We start from the raw sequence: 25,955 nt of genomic DNA, 5'->3' as shown, positions 1-25,955 counted from the left end.
ACTGATTTATAGAATATATCTAGATTTTTTCCCACCTAGTTAGAAGAAAACAGGAGGTGGAATGGCATGACATTTGTTATGACAGTAACCGATCAGACGACTGAAGTTAAGCATACTTGTAGCTTTTGTAAACTACTCAGTTGTTAGTCAATAATGGAACAGTTCATTTCTTGATTTTGATTGGCTGAGGAGTAAGAGTGGCTCCATTTCAGCAAATATTGAGGATTTGAATCTAGTAAAATTAATGACAGCTGGAGGAATTCCCAGCTGCACATGTAACTGGAAGTACTTAACTACCCAATTAATCATGAATGGATGGGTTCAGTGAGACATAAAATTCAATCTGCTTTTGCAGTGGTGGTATTGAAAAATTCAAGGCAAGCATTTTTCTCTGTTGAATGCAACTCTGAATGGCTAGTAAAATGTCACACATTCTTATTTTAAGAGTAATGCAAATGAATGTTTGACCCTTCTTCCCTGCCTCCCTCCCTACAAATATTTATTATACACCTACCATGTGCCCAACCCATGTTATTGTTATTGTTAGAAAGGTAAAACAGTTGCACATACAATTATAACACAGTGGATGGATGAAATGGATGGAGTTCACCAGATGGAAAAAGGGAAAATTGGCTTTTCAAATAGCCTGTACAAAAGCATAGAGGCATCAGAGACTTGTTTTCCCTTGTTCAACAAATATTTTCTGAGTGTGTATTATGTGCCACACCCTGTGAGCAAAGCATATTTGGAAAAGGTGAAAAGCATATTATGGCTGGAGTACCTCGGACGAGAAAGGTGAAAGATGACTCTGGAGATTGGCAGAGACCAACGTACTTTAAAACGTAATTTTAATCCTGTCATTTCCAGTTTTGTTCCTCTTTTCAAAGTAAATGAGCAGACATTTTCCAATTTTTGTTTTAGCTTGATGTTGATGAAATAAAGAGTAATGGGACAAAGATTTTGAGTTGATTTATTACATGTTTAAATCCAATTTTAGTAAATACACAAAGAAACGTACTCAATGAATCACAGTCTTGGAGTTCAAGGGCAGAATTAGGCTAACCCGTGGCACAATAAACTACTTAATTTCTGGAAACTGTCAAATCAGTAGCAGGAACCTGGACAGGTCAAAGAACAAAAGTGGAAATGAAAACCTGTCTGGAAAGTGAAATTTTTAACAATTATTTTAACCAGATAGCAGCTAACCAAAGGCCCAAAGGAATTCTCTGGGTAGCTTGCTGTATAGAAAATGAAGGAAAGCGTCACTCATGGCACATGATAGGATAAATGTTAGTGAAAATTATAGTGGATTTCTTTTTTAAAAAAAATTTTTACTCTCACTTCATTCCACAAAGTTTTTGAGGTAGCTAGAAGAATTTATAAGATTGGAAAAAAGTTAGTAATAAACACAATATCAAGATCAGAGAAAATATAAATTAGGATAAAAGATCTACACCAAGAGGACAGTTAGAACTTAGCTCTGAGCTTCCTGGTGGCTGAAGGAAACAAAATAATCAATTATAGGCTCCTCATTGCCAATAGAGAGCAAATATTCCAGGAGAGATGATGATTTAATTTTTTTTTGGCTTGGTACAGTGTGCTTTATTGATGGTACATGACAAGGTAGGGCTCTCTAAGCCCCTCCCTTCCTCAGGGGGTCTGGGATGGAAGCTGTGGAGGATGGGCATTGGGGGATCGAGTTGGAGCTAGGACTCCCCAGCAGCTGTCTGCCTGTCTCTTCCTGTTGTGCTGTTGCTGGGACTGGTGGTCCAGGGGGCTCTTACTCCTTGAAGGCCATTTAGACCATAAGGTCAACCACCCTGTTGCTGTAGCCAAATTCATTGTCATAACAGGAAATGAGCTTGACCAAAGTGGTCATTAAGTGCAGCAACAGCCCCTGCATCAAAAGTGGAAGAGTGGATGTCACTGTTAAAGTTGCAGAAGACAACCTGGTCCTCAGAGTAGCCAAGGATGCCCTTTAGGGGGCCCACTGATGCCTGCTTCACCACCTTCTTGATGTCATCGTATTTGGCCACTTTCTCCAGTCAGCAGGTCAGATCCATGATGTACACATTCTGGGTGGAGATGCAGAAGGCCAGGCCAGTGAGCTTCCCATTCAGCTCTGGGATGACCTTGCCCACTGCCTTGGCAGCACTGGTAGATGCAGGGCTGATGTTCTGGGCAGCGCCTTGGCCGTCACACCACATTATCCTGGAGGGGCCATCCACAGTCTTCTGGGTGGCAGTGATGGCATGCATGGTGGTCATGAGTCCCTCCACCATGACAGAGTTGTCATGGATGATCTTGGCCAGGGGGCCCAGCAGTTGGTGGTGCAGGAAGCATTGCTGACAATCTTCAGGGAGTTATACTTCTCATGGTTCACGCCCATCAAAAACATGGAGGCACTGGTTGAAGGGGAAGAGATGATGACTTTCTTGGCACCACCCTTCAAGTGAGCCCCAGCCTTCTCCAGTGTCATGAAGACACCAGTGGACTCCACAACATGTCCAGCACCAGCATCACCCCATTTGATGTTGGTGGGCTCTCGCTCCTGGAAAATAGGAATAGGATTCCCACTGATGACAAGCTTCCAGTTCTCAGTCTTGGCAATGCCTTCGAACTTACCATGGTGGAATCATTCTGGACCATGTAGACCATGTGGTTGAGGTCAATGAAGGGACGGTTGATGACAACAACCTGCACTTTGCCTGAGTTAACAGCAGCCCTAGTGACCAGGTGCCCAATACAGCCAAATCTGTTTATTCTGACCTTCACCATCAGGGATGTGGCTGGCACTACACAAGAAAATATGGTTGACTGCTGAATGGGAAGGAGCAGAGAGGTAGATTTAATTTTTATTACATAGAACTCAAGAGTCTCATATTTGTGAAAGGCCCTTCTTTGTTTATTCATCTGAGGTAGAGATTGATGGTATAGAATCAATCTTCTATATATATATATTTTTTAATCTTCTGTATTTTGAGGGGAGTTTCCACTGGGGGACTTTGCCAATGTGTTCATGTGAGTGCATCCCGTGTCCTTTATGCGCAAGACATTTTTGCTGCAGTTCTCACAAGAGCTTGAATTGGTGTTCCATTAAAAGAAAAGTGATGGCGTTATCCACCAAGAAGAATTTGCCAACTTTAGCTGCAGCCACATTATTCTCACGAGGACTACTACTCTTTGACAATAATGCATAACTATTTGCTTTCTGGTAAAGTTTATATGTTCTGCCAGCATGTGTTTAATTTTTCTTTCATATTCAGCTTCTTTATAGGATGTCATGTTAAATGGTGATATGTTCTATTGTGGTTCCAGTTTTGTAATAGAGTAATAGAATTTGCAGTAAAGCCAAGTTCCCTGGAATTTGTTCTGTAAAGCAATGATTGCTTAAAATAAGAAATGCCTGTTTGTCAAATTCTTATTCTCAAAATTAATATAAGCCCTAGCCTCCATCCAGCAGGGCATTTTGTTTGTCCATCATTGTCAATTTTTATTCTCCCTTTGATGATAAATAACATTCTGGAATAAGTACTGGACCACATTTCAATAGCAATTTTCAAAATTCAATCCACATTCCTTTTTAAATCTCTTGTGATCTTTTGTAATAAGAAGATTTTCTTTTTTTACTAATTTTAATTTCATGGGAGATAGTATTGCCTTGGACCTATATAGCTTAAATTGGTGAAAAACCTTTTCATAAAATATTGAAGTTAATAATGAGGAATTTACTAGACTTGTTAGATAAAGCACTCAATATTTTAAAACCTCCAACCTCTATTAGGTTTTATCTCTTATCAGCTCCAATTTTTGTTTCTCCCTGTCTCTGCTGAGCAGAAGAAAGATAAAATACTGGTGGTTTGTGGATGGATATTAACACAGTTTAAATACTGAAAAGTCTTCAAGTTGAAATGATTGAATTAAAAGATGCTTTTTGCCCTCCTTCTTCACCTTTAGTCAACATCTAATACCGTGCCTAGTATGTACCAAGCAGTCAGTAAATTGTATATATCCCCTATAGCCTATCTATCAACCATTTTGTAATATATTCTTTGAAGTATGTTTCTGATATAACGTTCCCTCTTTCCTATCTATCTCCCAATCACTCTGTCTGAATGCAGTTTTCATACTTCCAGACAAATCTTCTGAATGCACCCCTTTCCATCTGAAACCCTCTTGCTTAAGTATAGCATCAGCCATCTACTTGAAACCACATGGCTGCAAATACCTCCTTCTGGCTATCACAGTGTTTTCGTTTCCTAGGCTGCTTAAAGCAGATACCATGAAATGGTTCAGCTTGAACAATGGTAATTTATTAGTTTACAGTTTTGAAGCTGAGAAAATGTCCAAATCAGGGCATCATCAAGGTGATGTATTCTTCCTAAAGACTGACTGCTAGTGATCCTTGGCTCCTCTGCCCCATGGCAAGGCACATGGTAGCATCTGCTGGTCTCTCCCTTCTCTTCCAGGTTTTGTGGCTTTCAGCTTCTTGCTTCTGTGGTTTTTGCCCTCTGGCTCTGTATTTATTCTGCTTAAAAAGGATTAAGCCCCATGCTGAATGAGGTGGGCCACACCTTAACTGAAGTAGCCTCTTCAAAAGGTCTGTCTTGGCCAGGGGACACCCACAGGAATGGATTAGATTAAGGACATGTTTTTCTGGTGTAGATACAGCTTCAGATCACCACATACAGTTTGCTGTGATAGGCATTTATTCCACTCTACAATTTTATTTCCAACTACTGCTCAACATGAACTTCTGAACTTCTCATTACCCAACATATAAGATGAGGAACTACCTTCATGCTTTGATTCGTGCTATCTCCACCTTTTCTTGAAATGTCATGGCAACGTTTTTTTTTTTTTTTTTTTTTGACCCCTGCAAATCAAGATGCAGTTCAAGCCCTGCCTTCTCCACTCATCTTCCCTGGCTTGGCCTCCTCAGACTGGCCTCTCTCTTCTTGCAACTCCAAAGTCAGTAGCCCTAATTTCCTTTTTTAAATAACATAGTTCAGCACTCAATTGCTTTGTTTCGTGAATACCTATCTCATCTCCTCAACTTGATAGTAAAATATTTAAAGGCAAGGTACATGCCTTCTACTTCTTTAATATTCACCACAACTCCTACCCCAAAAGTGTCTGCAGGGTTATAGAAAATCATCATTCTGCAAACACTTTCTTTATTGTCTTGCCTTTTGGTTTTGCTGTCCTCCGTGTCTGGAATGTCCTGTCCTGACTTCTCTTCCTGTACAAATACGGCCTATTCCTGACAGCCTGCCTCGTTCCCCCTCACCTACTCCCTGAAGTCTTCTATTCCCCTAGACAAAATTAATCTGTTCCTCTCTTATTCGCTAATTGGATTCGTATTTTTGTTAGAGCACAGCTCATACTCTCCTTTGTAGTCTGTTTTTTTTTTGTATAATTGAATGCCCTGTTAATGAACCTCTGTTAGGCAAGGACCACATCTCTTTCATATTTGTGTCTCGTGTTGCACTTAGCACAGGAACTTTGCATGCTAATTTATCAACAAGCGTTTGTTGATTTGAATTGCATAGTAGAGAGTAGACAACAGACATGACCCAAGGCATCGAGTATGGCATATGGAGGGCCTCTTACCTGCTCTGTCTTCTTAGATCTGGGAGCAGATGTCAGTTAGGTTCGCTAATGTATAACATTCTACTAGTAATAGAATTATAATATATTTGGAACGTAAGACAACAAAATCCTTAGTAAGAATAACCAAAGCTTTGCTGTAGAGAACCAAACAGTTAAGCATAATATCACTACTTTGTATATCAAGTTACCAAGACTCTGTAAGGATGGTGGAGGGGTCCTTTGCCCCTGGGTCAACGGTAACACCCTCACCTGGGGAGGATAAGGTAAACATCTCTGAGTACTTCTCTTTCCAGGGTCCTGGTGCAGCATCATTCACTGGCCCAGTACTGTTGTGTTTTTCAGGCCGCCTCCACTGGAATGTTCCTTCCTTATCTGAGGGCTTTTTATTCAAGAGGCCAGAGCATTCTTAATCTTCGTGTCTTCACTTATCCTAAATTCAGTCTTCCTGAACTGAATTGCTTGAACTTGCCTCTCCTGTTCCCACCACTCAATGCACAGATCTGTGCAATGCCGGAATGACCAAAGCACCTCTTCCTCTGCTTCTTCCTGCCGAATGCTGGCTGCAGAGCTCACTGTTGTCCTCTCCTGCACTGAGGGTCTTTTTAAGCTTGGTTGTGTTCCCTGAAATATTGGTGGAGTTTTCAGGATAGGCTCAATGAGAAAACAGCTTTCCCACTGAATGGACTTCCTTCTCTTGTATTATGGTATGAACCTCCTACTTCTATTCCAGGACTTTGCCTTCACCTGTACATGGGTTTTGCTCTGTAGCCATCATTACTCTACCTAACAGTAAAGACTGTGGGACTGTGGAACTCAGATATTTATTGACTGATTTCAGATTCAGCCATTTGAATTGTATATGTAGATGGTTCATGAATTTTTTCCTTATCTATCAAGATGCAGAGTGAAAGTGATTACAAAAGATCTATTTTTAGTAAAATCACCACTGCTTTAAAATGGGAGAAGTGTTTCATCTTTTAAGCATGTATTTCAAGGAAGCAAAGAGCAAGAGAATGGAAAAACAAAATGACAAAAGGAAGCTAAATAAAAGTAGCAGCTGCCTTATCTTCCTAATTGAAATGACAGAAAAGAATATATACTCTGTGGCCAGGAAGCTCATAGCCACCTTTGGAAAGGAAGAGAGCATCATGCCTCTTTAAGTGACTCTTTGAAACCATTTAGGATTCTAGAAATTCTTGATGGATTGGCTCCTTTTGTGGAGGATGGCTCTGAGCCCCCAGAGTGTGGGTGGGTTAGCAGAGGATGTGACCGAGCAGTGACTGGTGACCATCCCTAGTCCTGGCCACCTAGCAGTGGGTGCTGGGATCATCAAGAGGAGGGGCAACCCCTATCAGTCCTGGCTAATGGGAACATAACTCGCCTGCCACGGTGCTCAGAGAGGAGAGTGGGTCAACAGTAGCATCCTCACATGCAAAGGACAGCAACCTTACTCCTGCTGCTCTCCGCTGAAAACAAAACCAACCATATTCTGGTTAAGGTTACTCCAAAAAAGTTGATCTACTCTGAGTAAACAGAGCTTTTGTAGGCAGAAAAAGTACAGAGAGAGGAATGAAGGTGACATAATTCTTAAATTTCATTTTAGCCAATAACTTTAATTGTCCCAAAGATTTTAGTAGTGCATTTAATTCCTAGTCATTGTGATTAATTTAAGCTTTACATCCCTATCCAACCTTTAGAGGGGAGTTAAAAACAGCAAGATGGCCTTACCCAAGAAACAACGGGTCTGGATAGATCCATAGACTGAAGTGTACTTGCTAACCTGTATTGTTTTCTCTGCTGAGTGCTTGCACTGTTTTGAGTGTGCAATCTTCAAAGCAGCTCCACGAGTTACATTAATATGCTCCTTTTCAGAAGGAAACTAAGTACAGGAGAAATAAGTATCTTGCCCAACAGCATACATCTAGGAAATGGCAGCGTTATGAACCCAACACAGGCTATTGAGCTTCAAAGCCTGGCCCTGAACTGCTTATTCTATTCCAGCTCTCATATGAGTAATTGTTCTTTGTATTTCCTAACGAAAGAGATGACTCGAATAAATTAAATCATAGTATCTCTCCTGGACTCATTTTAATCAATAATTTCATCTCTTAACTTTTTTTTTTCTGGTCCAGAAAAATTTCTAACATTAAAAAATGAGCAGATGCGAATTTCTTCCCTGGCCATTTTGGATATCATAATGAGGTACCAAGATAGGCTTCAAGGATGAGGAGAGAAAAATCTGCAAGTTTGATAATCACATCCTTTGTAATGGTTGATTGTACATGTTTTGATGTCACTTCAAATGACTGGTCCATCACCAAGTGCTTGGAGGCCTAATTCCTGGCACTGTGAAGACATCTTTGTGGAGGAATCCCATAGATCATCCCAGAGGTGCTCCTGCTTCCATCTAGAGCCTGAAATACAAGTCTTGGCTTCACCAGCTAATGGCTGGGACTTTGGGCAGGCGGCTTGACCTCTCTGTAAGACCTCAAAGAGCTTTGGAGAGAAATTGGGATGGTGGACTGGAAAGAACATAGCATGCTCAGTAATTGTTAGTTCAGTCTAAATAGAAAGAGGGGAGGCCCCAAAAGTGGAGCGGGGTGGGGGTGGGGGTGCTTCTTTTTTAAAGCCTCTCACCTCAATAATCTGCTCATCCTATAGGGCCTGTCAGCACATCTGCACCTCTGCTAGACATGGCTGTGAGGAAGGGGTTTGAATCCTGGCCCCACCCTTCACCAGCTGCATGACCTTGCCTATATTTCTTTTTTTTTTTTTTTTTTCCAGCAGTAGTTCTCTTTATTTTATTTTTTTTATTATTATTTTTTTTTAATCATCATTTTATTGAGATATATTCACATACCACGCAGTCATACAAAACAAATTGTACTTTCGATTGTTTACAGTACCATTACATAGTTGTACATTCATCACCTAAATCAATCCCTGACACCTTCATTAGCACACACACAAAAATAACAAGAATAATAATTAGAGTGAAAAAGAGCAATTGAAGTAAAAAAGAACACTAGGTACCTTTGTCTGTTTGTTTGCTTCCCCTACTTTTCTACACATCGATCCATAAACTAGACAAAGTGGAGTTTGGTCCTTATGGCATTCCCAATCCCACTGTCACCCCTCATAAGCTACATTTTTATACAACTGTCTTCGAGATTCATGGGTTCTGGGTTGTAGTTTAATAGTTTCAGGTATCCACCACCAGCTACCCCAATTCTTTAGAACCTAAAAAAGGTTGTCTAAAGTGTGCGTAAGAGTGCCCACCAGAGTGATCTCTCGGCTCGTTTTGGAATCTCTCTGCCACTGAAGCTTATTTCATTTCCTTTCACATCCCCCTTTTGGTCAAGAAGATGTTCTCCATCCCACGATGCCGGGTCTACATTCCTCCCCGGGAGTCATATTCCACGTTGCCAGGGAGATTCACTTCCCTGGGTGTCTGATCCCACGTAGGGGGGAGGGCAGTGATTTCACCTTTCAAGTTGGCTTAGCCAGAGAGAGAGGGCCACATCTGAGCAACAAAGAGGCATTCAGGAGGAGACTCTTAGGCACAAATACAGGGAGGCCTAGCCTCTCCTTTGCAGCAACCGTCTTCCCAAGGGTAAAACTTATGGTAGAGGGCTCAACCCATCAAACCACCAGTCCCCTATGTCTGTGGTCATGTTAGCAACCATGGAGGTGGGGTAGGCGAATACCCCTGCATTCTCCACCCTCTACCATAAGTTTCACCCTTGGGAAGACGGTTGCCTATATTTCTTGATGTCTCTAAGACTTGGTTATTCCAAGATGGATAATAAACTCCACCTCTTAAAGTTTTTATGGTGACTAAGTAAGATTACACCTGTAAAGTGCTGTTTTATTCAGATTAAAGCCTCATTTTCTAGTTCTTAGAATAAGTTGTCCTCTAACCTACGGGGCTCTTACACAGAGAGCACAGAATTAGCAGAGAGAGGGGTCAAAAAAGCAGACGTCATTGGGGAGCATCAAAACAGCACTGGCAAGGAAGGTCACTACCCCAGGAAAGGGCATATGTGAACGCTCCGAACCCAAAATGCAGAGGAGCCGGCATTTGTAGTCAGCAAGGTCCCAAAGAGCAATAGACGGAGGGTAATTCCGCAAACAAAGGAGCAGCCAGGAGTGAGCGTCGGGTTGGGTTAAGCTGCCAGAGAGCTCCTTCTTCGGTGGCGCCAACTAGGATCAGGCGGGGTGTCCCTACGGGCAGTCTCGGGCAGCGGCCGCCGGCTAGGCCGCATGCGCACAGGGACCCGCCACGCCTCTCGAGCTTTCCCAACCAGTCACTACCTTAAAATCCAAAGATAGCGTTTGTACCTAAGTTCTAACTACTGCGCCAAGTTGCATCATCTTTGTTTTTAATTTAAGACATACAGAAGGTAGTCTGGTGACCAAAGAGAAAACATCTTTTTTGGGGACCCGCAGGCCTTTCACAGGGAATAGTTTTTCCCAAAGACTACTATTAATAGAAGTGCTTAACACTGACTGTGGGACATAGTAAGTACTCAACAAATCATAGCTACTATTGTTGTTTTTGATATTATAATTTTTACTAGTATTTTATGTTGCCTGTCAAAATCATCCTTTGGGATTAAGGCAGGTAATTTATGCCACACATAGAAAAAAGTGTTTATATTTATTTATAGTGTATACACAAATATGTGTGTTTGTATATAGATAGGTGTAATGCTAGTGCCATGGCCCAAGAGAGCTTTTGTAGCAAAAGGAATAAAGCAAGCACGAGACACGTTCTGAGACATGAGCTTTTACTATGGGGCTTACCTACAGCGTGGGGAAGTCGAGCCACATTGCCCTGAAATCAGGAGCTTCTCTGAATGGATTCAGGAGCTGCTCTGAATGGCAGCGTGTTCAGAACACCAAGTGGAAATAGTCCACACTTTTGAGGGGCTGAATAAACTGGTTATAAGGGCTCGACATTCCAACGGGTATGAGAGCATAAGGCTGGGAGCAGGGAGGAGGGGAGGATTATAGAGATAACAGTATCTCAGGGAGTCTCAGGGAGGAGGTAGTTTTGGGTATAGGTTACAGTTAGCATCTGATATTACAAGGAGAATAGGTCAAACCTGTTGTAGGTCAAGCAGACTGCTGTGTGCAGTTTTCAAGGCACTTGGGGGCCAGGGGCTCCCACAGTTAGTTTTATATTTAAAAATTCTCAAGGTGAAAATCCAAACTCTACAGAAAAGTATCAAGTGAAATGTAAGTCTGCTTCTCTCCTCCAGTGTGTATGGGCACTTTATAGACTATTTTAACACAATTTAGAAACAGAATATTGGATATATTATGATTCAATCTGCAATATAACTTCACTTATCATTACTGAGAGGTCAATGCCATGCTTTTTAATGTCAACATTCTATTGTATTTTATGATAGAGCCATACTGTTGTTAAACATGTCTCCTATGGAAAAACATTTAGGTTCCTTCCGATTGTTTAGCTCTCATAATCAATACTGCAGTGAATATTCTTCTATATACATATACATATTCAGATACATATACATATACATAAATACACACACACATACAGGTAAATCTGTAGGATAAATTTCTTAAAGTAGAATTACTGGATTAAAGTTAATGTACATTTTCATTTGGGTTGATTTTTCCAAATTACCTCCAAAATTATTGTACCAATTTATGTTCTTTCTAGCAGTACATGAGTATCAGTTTCCCTACATCCTTACCAATAGTGGGTATCATCAAACATTTTGATCTTTGCTAATCTAAGAGGTGAAAAGTAATACCTTATTTTAATTTATATTTCTTTACTTAAGAGAGAGGCTGAACATCTTTTCATGTGATTAGTGTAAACTCTTGCTCCTTTTTCTGTTTTCTGACTGTTATTATTCCTTTCCCATTTCAGTGGGTGAAGAGATAGGTTGTTTATTTTTTTCTTATTAAATTTATTAGGGTTCTTTGAATACAAAGAATGTTAAATCCAGGTCATTTATGTGACTTTTTTTTTTTAACATTTGCATTTTGACTGAATTTTAATTTTTTTTCTAGACAAATCTTAAAATTTTTATATAATCAGATTTACCCATTGTTTCTTTTCATGGCTTTTGAACATTTATTTTGGCATGTTATTTTAAAACTTTAGCCATGGTTTCTGTTAGTCATTTTATATGTGTATGCCTTTAAATCTCTTCATCTGTAATTTATTTTTAAGGAATGAAATATTTACCTTTTTTTTTTTTCCAAATTGCCAGTTAAGTGTCCCAACACTATTTACTGAATAATCACTCAAAATTATTTCAAATCAATGTTTGAAATGTTTTTCTATACTATATATTAATTTCTCATATATAAGAGTCAATGTGTGGACTTCATTACTTTATTTCATCAATCTGTGCCAGTACCAAAAACATTTTTAATTTCTGTAATTTTATAATGTTTAATATATATTGAAAGGCTAATTCTCCTATATTCTTCTTTTTAAAAATAACCAGACCATTTTTTTTTTATTGAGGTGAAATTCACATAACATAAAACTAACCATTTTAAAGTGAGCAATTCACTGGCATTTAGTCTTTTCGCAATGCTGCGCAACTACTACCTCAATCTAGTTCCAAAACATTTTCATCACCCCAATATGGGTGACTTTTGAATATTAATGTTTCTAAATCAACCTTAATATAATTTTGTCAACTTTAAATTGTTTCTGTTTTTCACTGTTCTTTCCAACATATTTTCCAGCAAGACCTTGAGGCAGAAAGTTGGAGTCCCTTTGGGTGAAGTCTGGGCATTACTGGGCACTCCATTCAAGGTTTTCTGCCTCTTTCATTCAGGAAATAGTTTTGAGCCCCTGAGATGCAAAGCTTTGCACTGGGAGCTCTGAGGACAACAAATGCTGGTAAGACCCCAGCCTGAAATGAAGTAGATGCTTTGCTCTGGCTTCCATTGGACATGCAGCCATCTCTGGGGAAGCACTTCTGTTCCTGATGACAGATCTGGACTCTGTTAGACATAAACAGTAACGCCTTTAATGAGAAGCTTTAGTCAGTAAAATATAACTCCAAAGAATTTTTTTAATGGTAATTTCATCAAATAGTTCCTTAGGCTACAGAAATGACATGGAAGTAGTTCAAGCACTTTTACCTTTTTCTTCTAAACTGTTTTAGTTTCTTGGCTGATAAAAACAAATACCATGCAGTGGGTTGACTTAAAAAATGGTAATTTATTGGCTTACAGTTTTGAGGCTAGGAGAAGTCCACAATCAAGGCATTGTCAAAAGTGATGCTATCTCCCAGAAGATGTTGACGTTCTGGGGCTGGCTGCTGGCCGTCCTTGGTCTTTGGCTTTTCTGTCACATGGCAGTGCACATGGTGGCTTCTCCTGGCTTCTGGGTTCTGCTGACTTCCAGCTTCTGGCTGCTCCCTCCCTTCTCTCTCCCTGGCCTTCCCTATAAGGCCTTCAGTTGGGCTACACTTTAACTGAAAGTCCTATTTACTATGGGTTCACACCCACAGGAATGGATTAAGATAAGGAACATGTTTTTTTTGGTGTACATAATTTCAAGCCACCACATAAACCAAGTTATATATTCTTCATTTTCTATCCCTTTATATGCCAGAATGAAAAGTCTTTTTTTTTTTAAGATATAAATAATTGCCTGAAGCTAATTTGAAGGGGAACATATATACGGTCATCATCTCTTTAATACAATTCTCAAGAAAATAGCCCTTGAAAGAAAACAGTAGTGTGTTTTGTGGGCTTTGTAAACCACTCTTGGGGTAGGTAAGGAGGAAGCATTTCTCAGTAATCACTTCTCCAGAAGGGTCATAGAAGGCCACATTTGCAAAAAAACTTTTAGTTGACTCACCAAGAGGCAGCTCAGCAGCTACCAGCAGCACACTCGGGACTTCCTGAGCAAATGCTGTGGTTTCCTTTTGAACGTCTGTGCTGGAACTAGATCAGTGCAGCTTGAGCTGCCGCCCTTGATTGAAGACCTTGTGCTGTGACTTGTGCTCACAGTGCCAGCGCTGGTTTCAGTCAGGTGTAGCTGCCCAGTCACTCATCATATCCCCTGGATTGGCCAGGAGCTCTCACTGAGTTTGGACCAGACAGGGCTGGCTCGTCATGTGGCTGTTCAGCTGTACCATGATGTTTCTCTTGTTTCTATGGCCTGTAAATAATAATGCTTGAGGCTGGAGGCTGCCTTCTCTCAGCAGGTGATCAACTTTCCTTTTCTCAGAAGGGAAGTGAGCTCCACCATCTCACCATCCCTACCATTAAGGTAAGGATCTTATTGGATGCAAAAATGATCGTGACTTTTTCAACTTCTGTTACCCTCTGGCCTCACAGAAGGCTTTTGATTTGTTGCTAATTGTGCTTATTGATGTAGCACTTCTTACAGACATGTACAACATTAGGCACTAAAGCAATTTTTGCTAGATGATAATGGTATAAAGTAATCTTTATCTTTGTTCCACCTCCCACATATTAGGTTGAATAATATGAAATTGTAAAAATGGCAATTTCTTATGTTTCAACCCAATATAAAAGCAATCTGCCCTCTCTGCCACCACCATCACCATTGGTTTAACTTTGCATATCTGCTGTTAGCCTATATCTCAACTCGTTTCCCAGAAGTGCCATGATGGCCGTGGCTGTTACAGATTTCCTTCCATCTCCATCTGTGCTGTTTTGATACTTCTTTGCTTGAACTTTTGAGGTCAGCTACAGATTCTTCTGCAGTTATTGCATCTCCATTAATGTGTCCCCTCCTCAGACTGGCAGTCTAGAGAAAAACCTGTCTGAAGCCAGGGCAGTTGCAGGGATTGCCAAATTAGTCAACACAACATGAAGAGTAAGGCAGGGTTTTCTAACTGAGTATTAATTCCTTTTAAGTAAATTATAATGGTACCTCATTAATTGGGATTTCACTAATGAGATATTTCAGACAAAGCTGAACTTTTGCATTTAATTATAAAAAAATCTGTAAATAAGAATTGTGAACATAATCGGAGTTATCACTTAAGAGAAGACAAAAACTCTGAAGGGCACTGTTCAGTTTGCTAATGCTGCCAGAATGCAAAACACCAGAAATAGATTGGCTTTTGTAAAAGGGGGTTTATTTGGTTACACAGTTACAATCTTAAGGCCATAAAGTGTCCATCAACAAAGGGTACCTTCACTGGAGAAAGGCCAATGGCATCCAGAAAACCTCTTTTAGCTGGGAATGCACATGGCTGGCATCTACTTTCTCCCAGGTTGTGTTTCAAAATGGCATTGTCCAAAATGTCTGCAATAGCTTCCAACAGCCATCTTCAAAATGTCTCTGTAAGCTGCAGCTACTCTCTCAGCTCCTGTGCATTCTTCAAAGTGTCCCTCTTGGCTGTAGCAAGCATCTGGGCCTGTGTGGCTCTTTTTGAAGTACTCCAGTGATCCAATTACCACCCACCCTAAATGGGCAGGGTAACACCTCCATGGAAATTATCCAATCAAACGTTTCACTCACAGTTGATTGAGTCGCATCTCCATGGAAACACTCAATCAAAGGATTCCAATCTAATCAACACTAAATACATCTGCTCCCACAAGATTGCATCAAAGAACATGGCATTTTGGGGGACATAATACATTCAAACTGGCACAGGCACGTTAGGATCTCCTGCCATAATTAAAACACTGAATAAAAATTGTATCATTAAAGTAGAAGCTCAAAGAAATGCATGGACCAAAAGATTGATAGAGAGATGGTGTGAACTTACGTACAGCAAACCATGCACTCTGAAAAGCAGCCTGCAGTTCGTTTTCCATGATCTCAGGCTGACGTTTCTCCACCTTCACCCATCATTCCTAATTACTGAGATGTGGTATATGATCTGCAGTAACAAAATATTGCAGAATGTTGTTCTGTTTTGCTGAAATATTCAGCACTTTAACATAAGTTTTTGCATGAGGTTTTGTGAGAAAAGCAAACTATGATTGTAGCATGAGTGATGATGCTCTAATTGCCTGTCTGAGTCTCAGATGCTCATCTGTAAAATGCAGACCTACCTCATAGGGTTGTTGTGATAATATAAACTCCCTAAGTTAGTGACTCACGTATAGTAAGGGATGAGTGAACATTCCTTTCTTCTCTTTTCTTTCGTGGCCTTTTATGAACATGCTTCTTGCTACTCTTGACTGTTCTTGGAAGCCTAAAAATGAAGCTTAGTCAGATGATTGGCAGGGGTTGAACTTTTTAGGATTCTGTCCAGTAAGAGTGGGCTACAGTGGTTGTGAAGCAGAGCATTCCTTGTTCGTTCAACCAACACGTTTGAGGACCACCTTTTTAAAAAAAAAACCAGTCCGAGGCAGTTTAGGGGAAAAGCTGAGTAAGTTATCACATCTGAAGTATAATTTCAAGAGTTCCTTACTCTGTCAAGGTACCAGAAATTTACGCATTAGTCTTCTGGATTAAGGCACTTGAAACCACTATTAAAAAATCAACAAACAAAAAAATTCATGCTATGAGGCTGGGGTTGCTAACAATTAACACAACACCAAGTAAGCAAGAACTTGGTCAATTAACCAACCACTCAGGAAGTTTGTAAAATCATGGAACTAAAAGAGATTGAGTTTGATGGGAGAGAGAGAGTGTCTTCTTTCAACAAACATGAAGTCCTACTGTGGGCTGGGCACCACATGGGCCTTACACTTGGAGATCCAGTCTGGACCCTGCTAGGCTGGGTTCCCTAGCTTGGGACATGTTTGATGAAGGAGAAGAAAGAAGAGTGTCTGCAAGAGAGGGAGGGGCTGGCCTGCACAGATAGAGGTTGCCTGAAGGCAGCCTTGTGAGTGATCTATTCACCAATTTACACTGGGAAAGCTGGGAAAGTAGTCAAGAAAGGGCTTTTTTCCCTTTGCAAGGGGGAAAGTGCATCATTGTGTCCTTGCAATCCCAGTGGTGAGAAACAGGCTCAAGTCCACTGGGTGTCCTGTGTTACTGTGGACATTCCACCATCGCTTAGTTCACTTAATGCAACTATTAAAATACAAAATTTATACCAAGTTTAACATTTTCTTGTCTGATCTGGACGTGAAACTGGCATTTTGAGTGTCTACTATTGCACAGTCCAAAATGGTAGCCATGTGCCACATATGGCTATTTAAATCAATTAAAATGGAATACGATTAAACTTGTCTTAGATTAAATTAAAAATTCAGTGCTTCAGTCCTGCTAGCTACACATTTCAAGTGCTCAGTAGCCACATGTAGCTTGTGGTTACCTTATAGGACAGTTCCATTATTGCAAAAAGTTCCTTTGGACAGTGCTGAATTAGAATGTGCCAGCATTATGCTTGTACCTTATGTCTGTTATACATATATTATCTTATTAGTTTCCCAAAATAACCCTGAAGAAAGGTTTCATCCCCATTTCGTAGACGAGGAAAGAATCTCAGAAACATTCAACAGTTTGCTGCATCTCACACGTGGCCTAGTGTGGTTATCTGGTTATCAGGCCTAGTGTGGTTATCTGGTTATCGGTAGGCGTTCACTGAATGGCAGGTAAGCTAGTGAGAGAGCCACGACTGTTCAACTTTGAAGCCCAATAATTTCAACACTATCACAATTCTGTTCCAGTTCCAGTATTAATGCATTTTAAAATCAAACATGGAAACTCTCCCTTTTCCTTGTTACAATTTAATGATATATCTAAATACCAGAATGACTCTTAAGAAAAAGGAAAGTATATTTCATTTTTAAAAGGACGAGATAAATAAGTAGATACCTAGGTCTAGAGGTGGGAAAGGGAAGTGACAACAATTGGACACAAGGTTTCTTTTTGAGTTGCTGGAAATGTTCAAATATTAGATGATGAGTTCTGTAAATGTACTAAAAATCATTGGATTGTACACTTAAAACAGGTGAATTTTATAGGATGCACATTATACCTCAGTAAAGCTGTTTTTTTTTAAATTATATGTATATGTGTGTGTGTGTGTGTGTATTTATATATCCTGAAATTTTAGGGCAGCCAAAAATTTAATATTGAAAAGCTACCAAAAACCTTAATTAAGTCAAGGATTAATTGCTGGCATTTCCTGAATTCCCTGTGATGGTAAAGGAAATGATGTTCTATCACAAACCAAACATTTCAAAACCAGGAAGCTCTACAAAGCATGTATTATTATCCTTATTTTACAGGGGAGGAAATTGAGACTTAGAGAGTTAAAAAACTTGTGCAAGATCCAGTGCCAACAAGAACTGGAGAAAATGTCAAACCCCATACTGTCTGGCCCTGAAGCCCACGCCTCTCTCAATCACAACCCCCTCCCCTGGGAATGAGAGGAAGCCCTTCCATATTTGACTTGAGATCATTCCAACAGTGAATGGATTTTCCAGTGTTTCTGCTAGCATTTTGTATTTTGTGCTCAAGAAGAATCAAGGAAGTATGAGATGGAATCTGTTTTCAGTATTGAATACAAGGGGAAAAAATGAGTCTGGACCTTATTTTAATGGAAATTTATGTGTTCTTTCTTTGGATGTTCACTAGGATGCATTCTTTAGTGACTCTTCAAATTATCTGTGTGTCTGAATAATATATATGAAGAAACTTGCTGCCATTTTTTTTTTGTTTCCATTTTTTTCCAATTTCATTGGTTCATTGGAGACTCCAAAATGTGGCCTTCTATGGAGTCTGCTTAGGAACTTTGAAGGGATTAGCTCTGTCTAGCACACGGTTTACCAGCCCAGTTTTGGTTCACTGGAGTCATCAGGAAGATCGCTCCTCACCCATTTTAAAAAGGAAAGGAAGTGCTGGAAAATTTAAAGCTAGTAGAGCTGTAATGTTCAGCTTTGGCCAGGACTCTTCTTTCCATCATCAGTTCTGTCTTGTTGGCATCTAGCATTATTTCCTTCTTGCCATTTCCTGGCTCCTGATTATTGAATATTTAATGGCCGCACTCCCATCTTACCCCTCCTGCTGTGGCCCCCGCTCCCTTCCTGAAACCCTCCTCCGGTAGGGCCCAGGCCGTCTCCCCACACCCTACTGCAGCTCACTTGTTCTTCCTTCTGTGCCTTTGTAAATAACCCAGATCCTCTTTTTTTTAACCTTCCCTTCCTTTTCTTCTGGGACATGTCTATACTCTTTTTCAGCCAGTTGAATTAAAACAAAATAAAAATAAATAAAAACAAGAAGCCAATTCTATGTCAAACAGAACATGTCTATGGACCAAATTTGGGGTCTCAGTATTGGATCCCTCCCTTTCCCCAGGATCTCGAGAGACAAGGATTTTCCTATTTAAAGAAATGTAGATGACATTGAAAAAAAAAACACACAGAATAAATGATGTGATGATAGAACACTGTAATTATGAAAATGGATATCATAGTGCTATATTTTTCCCCCTTCTGTTATTCATAGAAACAGGGAAGTAAACAAAAGCTTCTGCTTCTAACATAGTTGGCAGTAGTAGAGCTTATTAAGTAATTTTAAAATTCTTACAATCTTGTTCACATTTCAAAATGAAGTTCATTTGCAGGAGTCCTTGAGTGCTTCTTTGCGGGCTCAGAGATGATTGAATGCCAGGGTTTGAAAAGTAATTAGGGTAGTTTCAGAAAACTAGCTGTTTGACTCGCTCATTCAGTGCACAGCCTGTCTTCTCATGAACTGTTGTCAGTAGCTTTCCCTGCCACATGCTTTCAAAACAAGACCCTTGCCCCCTCCTGACTACTCCGGCATAAGCACTTCGCTAGTCCAAACATCTTCGAGCCTCCCACCACACACACACTTCCAGCCAAGCACTCCCTATGACCAAGTGAAAACGGTTTTCTTATATAGTTTGGGACCATTGTTCCCGTTCACTCTTACTCTGGGTTTTCTGCAGGTATATCTAGAATTTGGACAACAGATGTGTACCATGAAAGCTCACTGTTTTAAAGGCTTTCAAGGAAGCTTTCTTTTTAAGCAAAGAATGCATTTGTAAAACAGTTGCTCTGCACTTACTCATTTTGTATGTCCAAGTTTTTCCCCAGCAATTTTGCAGATGAATGTAATTATAATTTGGTTAACAAATGCATTTCCTCTCTAAAGGGCACTTCAAAAGTGCTACACCAAGCACATGGATTTGAACACATCGCAGTTATCAAATGCATAGTATGTTTTCTATGCATGAAATACAGTAAAAAATGGATATATTTCAAGATGAGTTATTGTGCATATAAAGGGTGAGTTGAAACATTAGAATCTCTTAATTCTTTTTATCAATGTAGAAATGTCAGCACTAGGAAATGAGGGCGAGAATGACTATTTATTGTGTGCCTAGTATGAGCCAGTTTCTGGGCTCCAAGTTCTTATTCTTTTTTTTTTTAATTTTTAAAATTTTTATTTATTTATTTATTTTGGGGGCTAAGTTTTTAAACTTCAAGCACAGATCAGTGAAGGGTTTGAAACTGCTGGCACTAAGGCTAGACTGTCTGGGTGGGCTCCTAGCAGTCTCCCTGCTGAGAGGATTCAAAGAGATAAGGTGTGCAAAGCTTTTAGCTCCGTGCTGGTGAGATAGCAAGGACTCAATAAATACTAGCTGTTTGTTATATCTTATTTCATTAATTCTAGAAGTAGGCAGTGTCCCCATTTTACACATAAGGAGACTGAGTCTCAGAGTGGTCCAGTAACTTGCATAAAGTTTTTCAGTGAGTGTATTGCAGAGGCAGAATTCAGAACCAGGGCTGAAGCACATCAGAGCTCACCCAGAGGTTTTATCTGCACTCTGATACAACCTCTAACTGGGAGTTATTGTTCTAGGCTGCCAGAAACTAGCTATGCTGGGATTCCTCAATGATGGAAAAGAGCCCTCCAGGTAGAGTAGCATCCTCTACTGAGAGACGAAACTGCCTCTTAAGGGCAGCAAATTCACAAAAAATGTGTGCACGCACAAACCTTAACATTTCTAAGTTTAGAAGAGTTTTCAAGGGGCCAGTTTCAGCAGTCAACCATTCTTAGAGTTCTTTTTTACAGTGAGTAGCAGACTTTCAGCTATGTGGGTAGGTCTCTGCTTTTCCAAACCTGTGCATGATTTATGAAAGATGGCAAATACAGCAATTCTTTCGATACCTCTGATGTGTAAATGTCATCACCTACGCAAATATCAACTCCTGATGCCATCTTAAGTAAATAGCAAGAATGAGTTTCCTTTAGCAGCCAGAAGGCTAACTTATAGTTTTTAAGGGGTTTTTATTTTTTAACTGGCTGCTCTGGTTTTCATCTCTCCTTATGGCCCGAGTACCAAGTGGAGCTGGGTACCCATGTCCCTTGGCCACGTCAATCAGGCTGGATTTCAGTTTCATTCAAATAGTCTTCTAGGAGGAGATTTCACCTGAAAACATCCTTGTTTTCATCCGCAAGGCAGTTTTTCCTGCCCTGTGGCCACATTGATCAAGTATAGATTGCTGTAGGATAATGATTCAAGTTTAGTAGTTAAAGAGTCCAAAAATGTTGGAATTGAACTGGAAAAATCATTTTAATAATGCAGGATGCTGTTTTGCTATGTTGAAATCTTAGATAAAACAATCCAAGGTACAGGTAAGATTTAGCTCTTGTAATTGGCTTAGTCTCTTTTCTCTTTATACGCACACATAGACATACGTATACACTAGAGAGGATGGCATGAAATTTAAGTTCCACAAATTCATGTGGCTTAATATAACGATAGCAGAAAACAAGAAGAATTAAATATCACATAATTTTCATTGCAGTTTACTTCCTAGCACTTACTCTAGTCAAAATATTTCCTTTACAACATCACTACCTTCTGAATTACTCAGACACTTAACTATATTCTGCTGTCTAAATTTATATTTGCAATAAGGCACAGAGTGTATGCATCAAATTCCATGCAAATGAAAAGAATACATCCCAGGGTACTTGTATGAATGTGACAGTTTAAGAAGTTACACATCACTTCACTTAAACTTCCCTGTGTCTTCCTTTCCAGGGTTCGGCAGATTCCTACACAAGCAGGCCATCTGACTCTGATGTCTCTTTGGAAGAGGACAGGGAAGCGATTCGGCAGGAGAGAGAACAACAAGCAGCTATCCAGCTTGAGAGAGCAAAGGTGACTTTCTTTCCCCTCTTTTGTTCAAAAGTGGTGTATAGTTCAGCAAGTGTCAGCTGCTCTTTCCCAGCCTCAGATTTCTCTGGAATAATCATTTTATGGTCATCATGATAAGGTATCAGATTATAAAGCCCCAAGATCCATTCATCCCTAAGAGAGATTGGTAACATTCCTAGGTGTCATTTCCTGAGGCCCAACCCTTCACCCTTTTATGTTTGGTTTGGTGGTAAATTATTGGTCATCTTCCAACTTCACCTTCGTGGCCAATATCAAGCTTGTCATGGCCTGTGTTGGCCGACAGCCTCCCACAGTACCAGCTTACTCTGCCTATTTTGATGCCTCCTTCTCCATTACATCAGACTTTATTACAGGTCTCAGGTGGAGTTCTACAGATCTCCCAGTTTGTCTCTCTACTTTTCTCGCTTGGTTTCAGTCTCCCACTTCAAGTTTAGTGTGAAGTTCAGAACTTTCAGCAACTCTGAGAAATGCAGCAAAGACAAGAAACAAAAGCCGTTGCCAAAATGGACCTACAGAAATTCCACAGAGAGGGACAGTAGTCTTGCCCATGAGACAGCAAGGAAAATCTTAGCATATTTGAATGTTGAACGGGAAGGGATGTTAGAGATCTCCTTTTCTATGTCTTTAAGCTCTTTTTACTTTTGCACAGTTCCCTTTTGTTGAGTGAAGTTTTATACACAATAGCAAAATATAAAACAGGGATCATGGCCAGACTTTCCTCCTTGCCCTTGACAACAGACTCCTAAGGCACATTGATCCAATTTTCCTAATTTTTAGAAGAAAAACTGAAGCTCAAATGAAGAGACTTGAAATTCTTTCCTTTAGTATTTTTACAGTGAAGTATTTCAAAAAGAGCTGAGGAGAATGATGCAGGGAGCTGCGGTGTCTCTCTTTGCCTTGACACCCATACTGTATCTGTGCTTGGTTGGTGGAAGGGGTTCTTGCAGTGCTTCTGGAAGGACATCAGAGAGATTCTAACTCCGGTCCTGCCTCAACTGTTGCTCCTAAGCCTCGGCCCCAGCAATGATGAATAAACCAGAAACAAAGCAGCGCTGAACTGTAGAAACCACTGTGTCTCATTTGTGGCTAATTTTTGTTTTAAAGTTTTCTTGCAGAGTATGTTTTTTGTCCATTGTGGTCACCCAAATGTCGGCGGCAGCACCACTAGCTTAGGCTTGTGGTTTGCTCACCCCACAAGGCTGCTGCAGCCCAGCATGAGTTTTGCTGGGGAGGAATTTGTGTAAAAAGAGTTTCAGAACCAGCTTTCAGTAGCTAGGGAGAAGATGATGAGTGAAGAGTTTAGTCCTCACTGGCCTTTCTTGCCCTGGCAGGACAAGGTATTCTGTTGCATGGGATCCCACAGGTTTTCAGATGTGAGATATATTTTTTTTTTAATATTCATTTTATTGAGATATATTCACATACCACGCAGTCATACAAAACAAATCATGCATTCGACTGTTCACAGTACCATTACATAGTTGTACATTCATCACCAAAATCAATCCCCGACACCCTCATTACCACACACACAAAAATAACAAAAATAATAATTAAAGTAAAGAAGAGCAACTAAAGTAAAAAAGAACACTGGGCGCCCTTGTCTGTTTGTTTGTTTGTTTGTTTCCTTCCCCCACCTTTCTACTCATCCATCCACAAACTAGACAAAGGGGAGTGTGATCCCCATGGCCCCCCCAATCCCACTGTCACCCCTCATAAGCCACATTTTTATACAATTGTCTTCAAGATTCATGGGTTCTGGGTTGTAGTTTGATAGTTTCAGGTACCCACCACCAGCTACCGCAATTCTTTAGAACCTAAAAAGGGTTGTCTAAATTGTGCTTTAGAGTGCCCACCAGAGTGACCTCTCGGCTCCTTCTGGAATCTCTCTGCCACTGAAGCTTATTTCCTTTCCTTTCACATCCCCCTTTTGGTCAAGAAGATGTTCTCCGTCCCACGATGCCGGGTCTACATTCCTCCCCGGGAGTCATATTCCACGTTGCCAGGGAGATTCACTCCCCTGGACGTCTGATCCCACGTAGGGGGGAGGGCACTGATTTCACCTTTCAAGTTGGCTTAGCTAGAGAGGGCCACATCTGAGCAACAAAGAGGCATTTGGGAGGTGGCTCTTAGGCACAATTATAGGGAGGCCTAGCCTCTCCTTTGCAGCAACAGTCTTCCCAAGGGCAAGTCCTGTGGTAGAGGGCTCAATCCATCAAACCACCAGTCCCCTATGTCTGTGGACATGTTAGCAACCATTGAGGTAGGGCAGGCCAATACCCCTGCATTCAGATGTGAGATATTTTAAAAATACCTCTTCTTCCGCCACCTCCCCCTTTTTTTTTTTTTAATCCAGCACATATTTCTTGTCTCCCAAGGGAGGTCTGTTATCATATAAAATAACAAACATCACTTTCATGACTAAAGGACCCAGCAGACTGCTAACACTGTCTCCAACTCCACTTCCCCCAAACTTCTTTATTTGGGGTCTTGGAAAGTAACACAGGAAAGCAAAAATGGTTGGGCTGATTAAGACTGAATCATTTTTAGAATCATCTCTGCAGGTTTCTCCACGTTGCCTGGGAATGTAAAATTCATTTGAGATCCCTCTTTGTAAGGTGATTTCTCTCACTGCCTGGCACTGTCATCTTATTATTCATTTCAATATGAACGTTCCTCCTCTCTCTCTCCCTCCCTCCCCCCTATTCTGTGGTTTGTGCCCAGTCCAAGCCTGTAGCATTTGCCGTGAAGACGAACGTGAGCTACTGTGGGGCCCTGGATGAGGATGTGCCCGTCCCGAGCACGGCCATCTCCTTCGATGCCAAGGACTTCCTACACATTAAAGAGGTAAATGTAGGACACACCGCCTCTCTAAGCCTGTCACAAAGTCGAGGCCGGAAATCATCTCAGAACCAAACTAAACGGAGAAGAGACATGAGGAGCTGCCAGTTTGGTACCTCATTTAATTTGCTGGGCTGTCCAAATCTGTTCTCACCAAGATTTAGAAGGCTGAGATCACTGCTTGCAATATCACACACTCACAGCATTGAATCCCAGTCAACCTTTGAGATCATAGGATAGGTTTAGGACAGGCCTGTAGTCCTCTGGTCACCTTTTAGTCACCTTATGTGACTGCAGAACCACAAATCTATGCATCTATCTTAAGGAGACATGTTGGGCCCACCAAGAAGGGACCATTTATAAGGGATGTTGTAATTATAACCATCTGGGCAATATTCTTGAACCTTGATCTTGGAACCAGCATTAGAAAGTATAATATTTAAAAGGAAGTGTTAAAACCTTGAAAAGGACAGAGAATTTGGGGGATGGGGGGTGGATTTTTAAGGGCTTAACAATACAAGGAGGCCTCTGTTCTTGGAAGGTGGAATAGTGTCATCAAAAACTTCCATTTATTCACCCTAAGTATATTGAAGTCCTGCTTCATGTCAGACATTATGTTGAGATGAACAATAACTGTCCCTGCTGTCAGAGTGCTCAGAGTCTAGTGGGAGATACAAGTACACAGTTTGAGCACAAAGTGAATTTCTATTACGGAAAATCTAGGTGTCATGGGAGCCCCCCCAAAAAAGAGTGGGAGGGACCACCTGCTGGGAGAAAGGAAGATCAAGGGGGCCAGGAAAACTCTATAGCAGTGGTGAAGCTCAGCATGCAGAAAGGCTGAGGGGCCCTGTTAGGGAGGATCAGGGGAAAGGGCAACCACAAGCTATTCAGTACAGCTGGAGGCAGGTACATATGGAGTAGTAGTGGGGACATGGGGGCAGGGGTTGTGTTGGATAGGTCAGATCAAAAAGCAGCTCTTAGACCATGGTAAGAAGTTTGGACTTGATCACCAGGCAGTGGGCTGGAGAAGAATTTTAAGCATTTGGCATAGGTGAGGCCTACATTTGTTCATTTGTTTAGTCATTCACTCAAGATATATTTATTGAGCATTTAGTATGTGCTAGGCACTGGCAGATGTTGATTGGCAGCTATAAACAAAGCAGACGTGGTCCCTTCCCTCATAGACTTAATTTCTAGTGGGGGAGACAGATAATGAACAAATAAACAAATATGTAATTCCAAATTCTGAATGATTTGGTCAAAAATGAACCAGATGCTATTATTTTTTAAGTATGGGGACAGGGGTTACATTCTTTAAATAGGGGTGATCAGAGAAGGCTTTTCTGAGAATGTGACCTTTAAACATACACCTAAAAGATGAGAAGGAGGCAAATG

General features: G+C 40.6%; 1 protein-coding gene across 4 annotated transcripts in view; it reads left to right on the top strand.

Annotated features, from left to right (window-relative positions):
- The window catches only part of CACNB4 (calcium voltage-gated channel auxiliary subunit beta 4), a 244,929-nt gene that overhangs the window by 171,343 nt on the left and 47,631 nt on the right, over positions 1 to 25,955 (top strand). For all 4 annotated transcript variants that reach the window (XM_037850526.1, XM_037850528.1, XM_037850529.1 and 1 more), the window contains 2 exons: positions 21,582 to 21,701; positions 24,444 to 24,566. In XM_037850526.1, coding sequence (XP_037706454.1) covers positions 21,582 to 21,701; positions 24,444 to 24,566 — 243 coding nt within the window. The remainder of the gene's footprint in view (positions 1 to 21,581; positions 21,702 to 24,443; positions 24,567 to 25,955) is intronic.

Source organism: Choloepus didactylus, chromosome 9 (genome assembly GCF_015220235.1).
Source record: "Choloepus didactylus isolate mChoDid1 chromosome 9, mChoDid1.pri, whole genome shotgun sequence".
NCBI classification, from domain to species: Eukaryota; Metazoa; Chordata; class Mammalia; order Pilosa; family Megalonychidae; genus Choloepus; species Choloepus didactylus.
The sequence above is the reverse complement of the archived record's forward strand: the minus strand, read 5'-3'. Positions and strand labels throughout refer to the sequence as shown.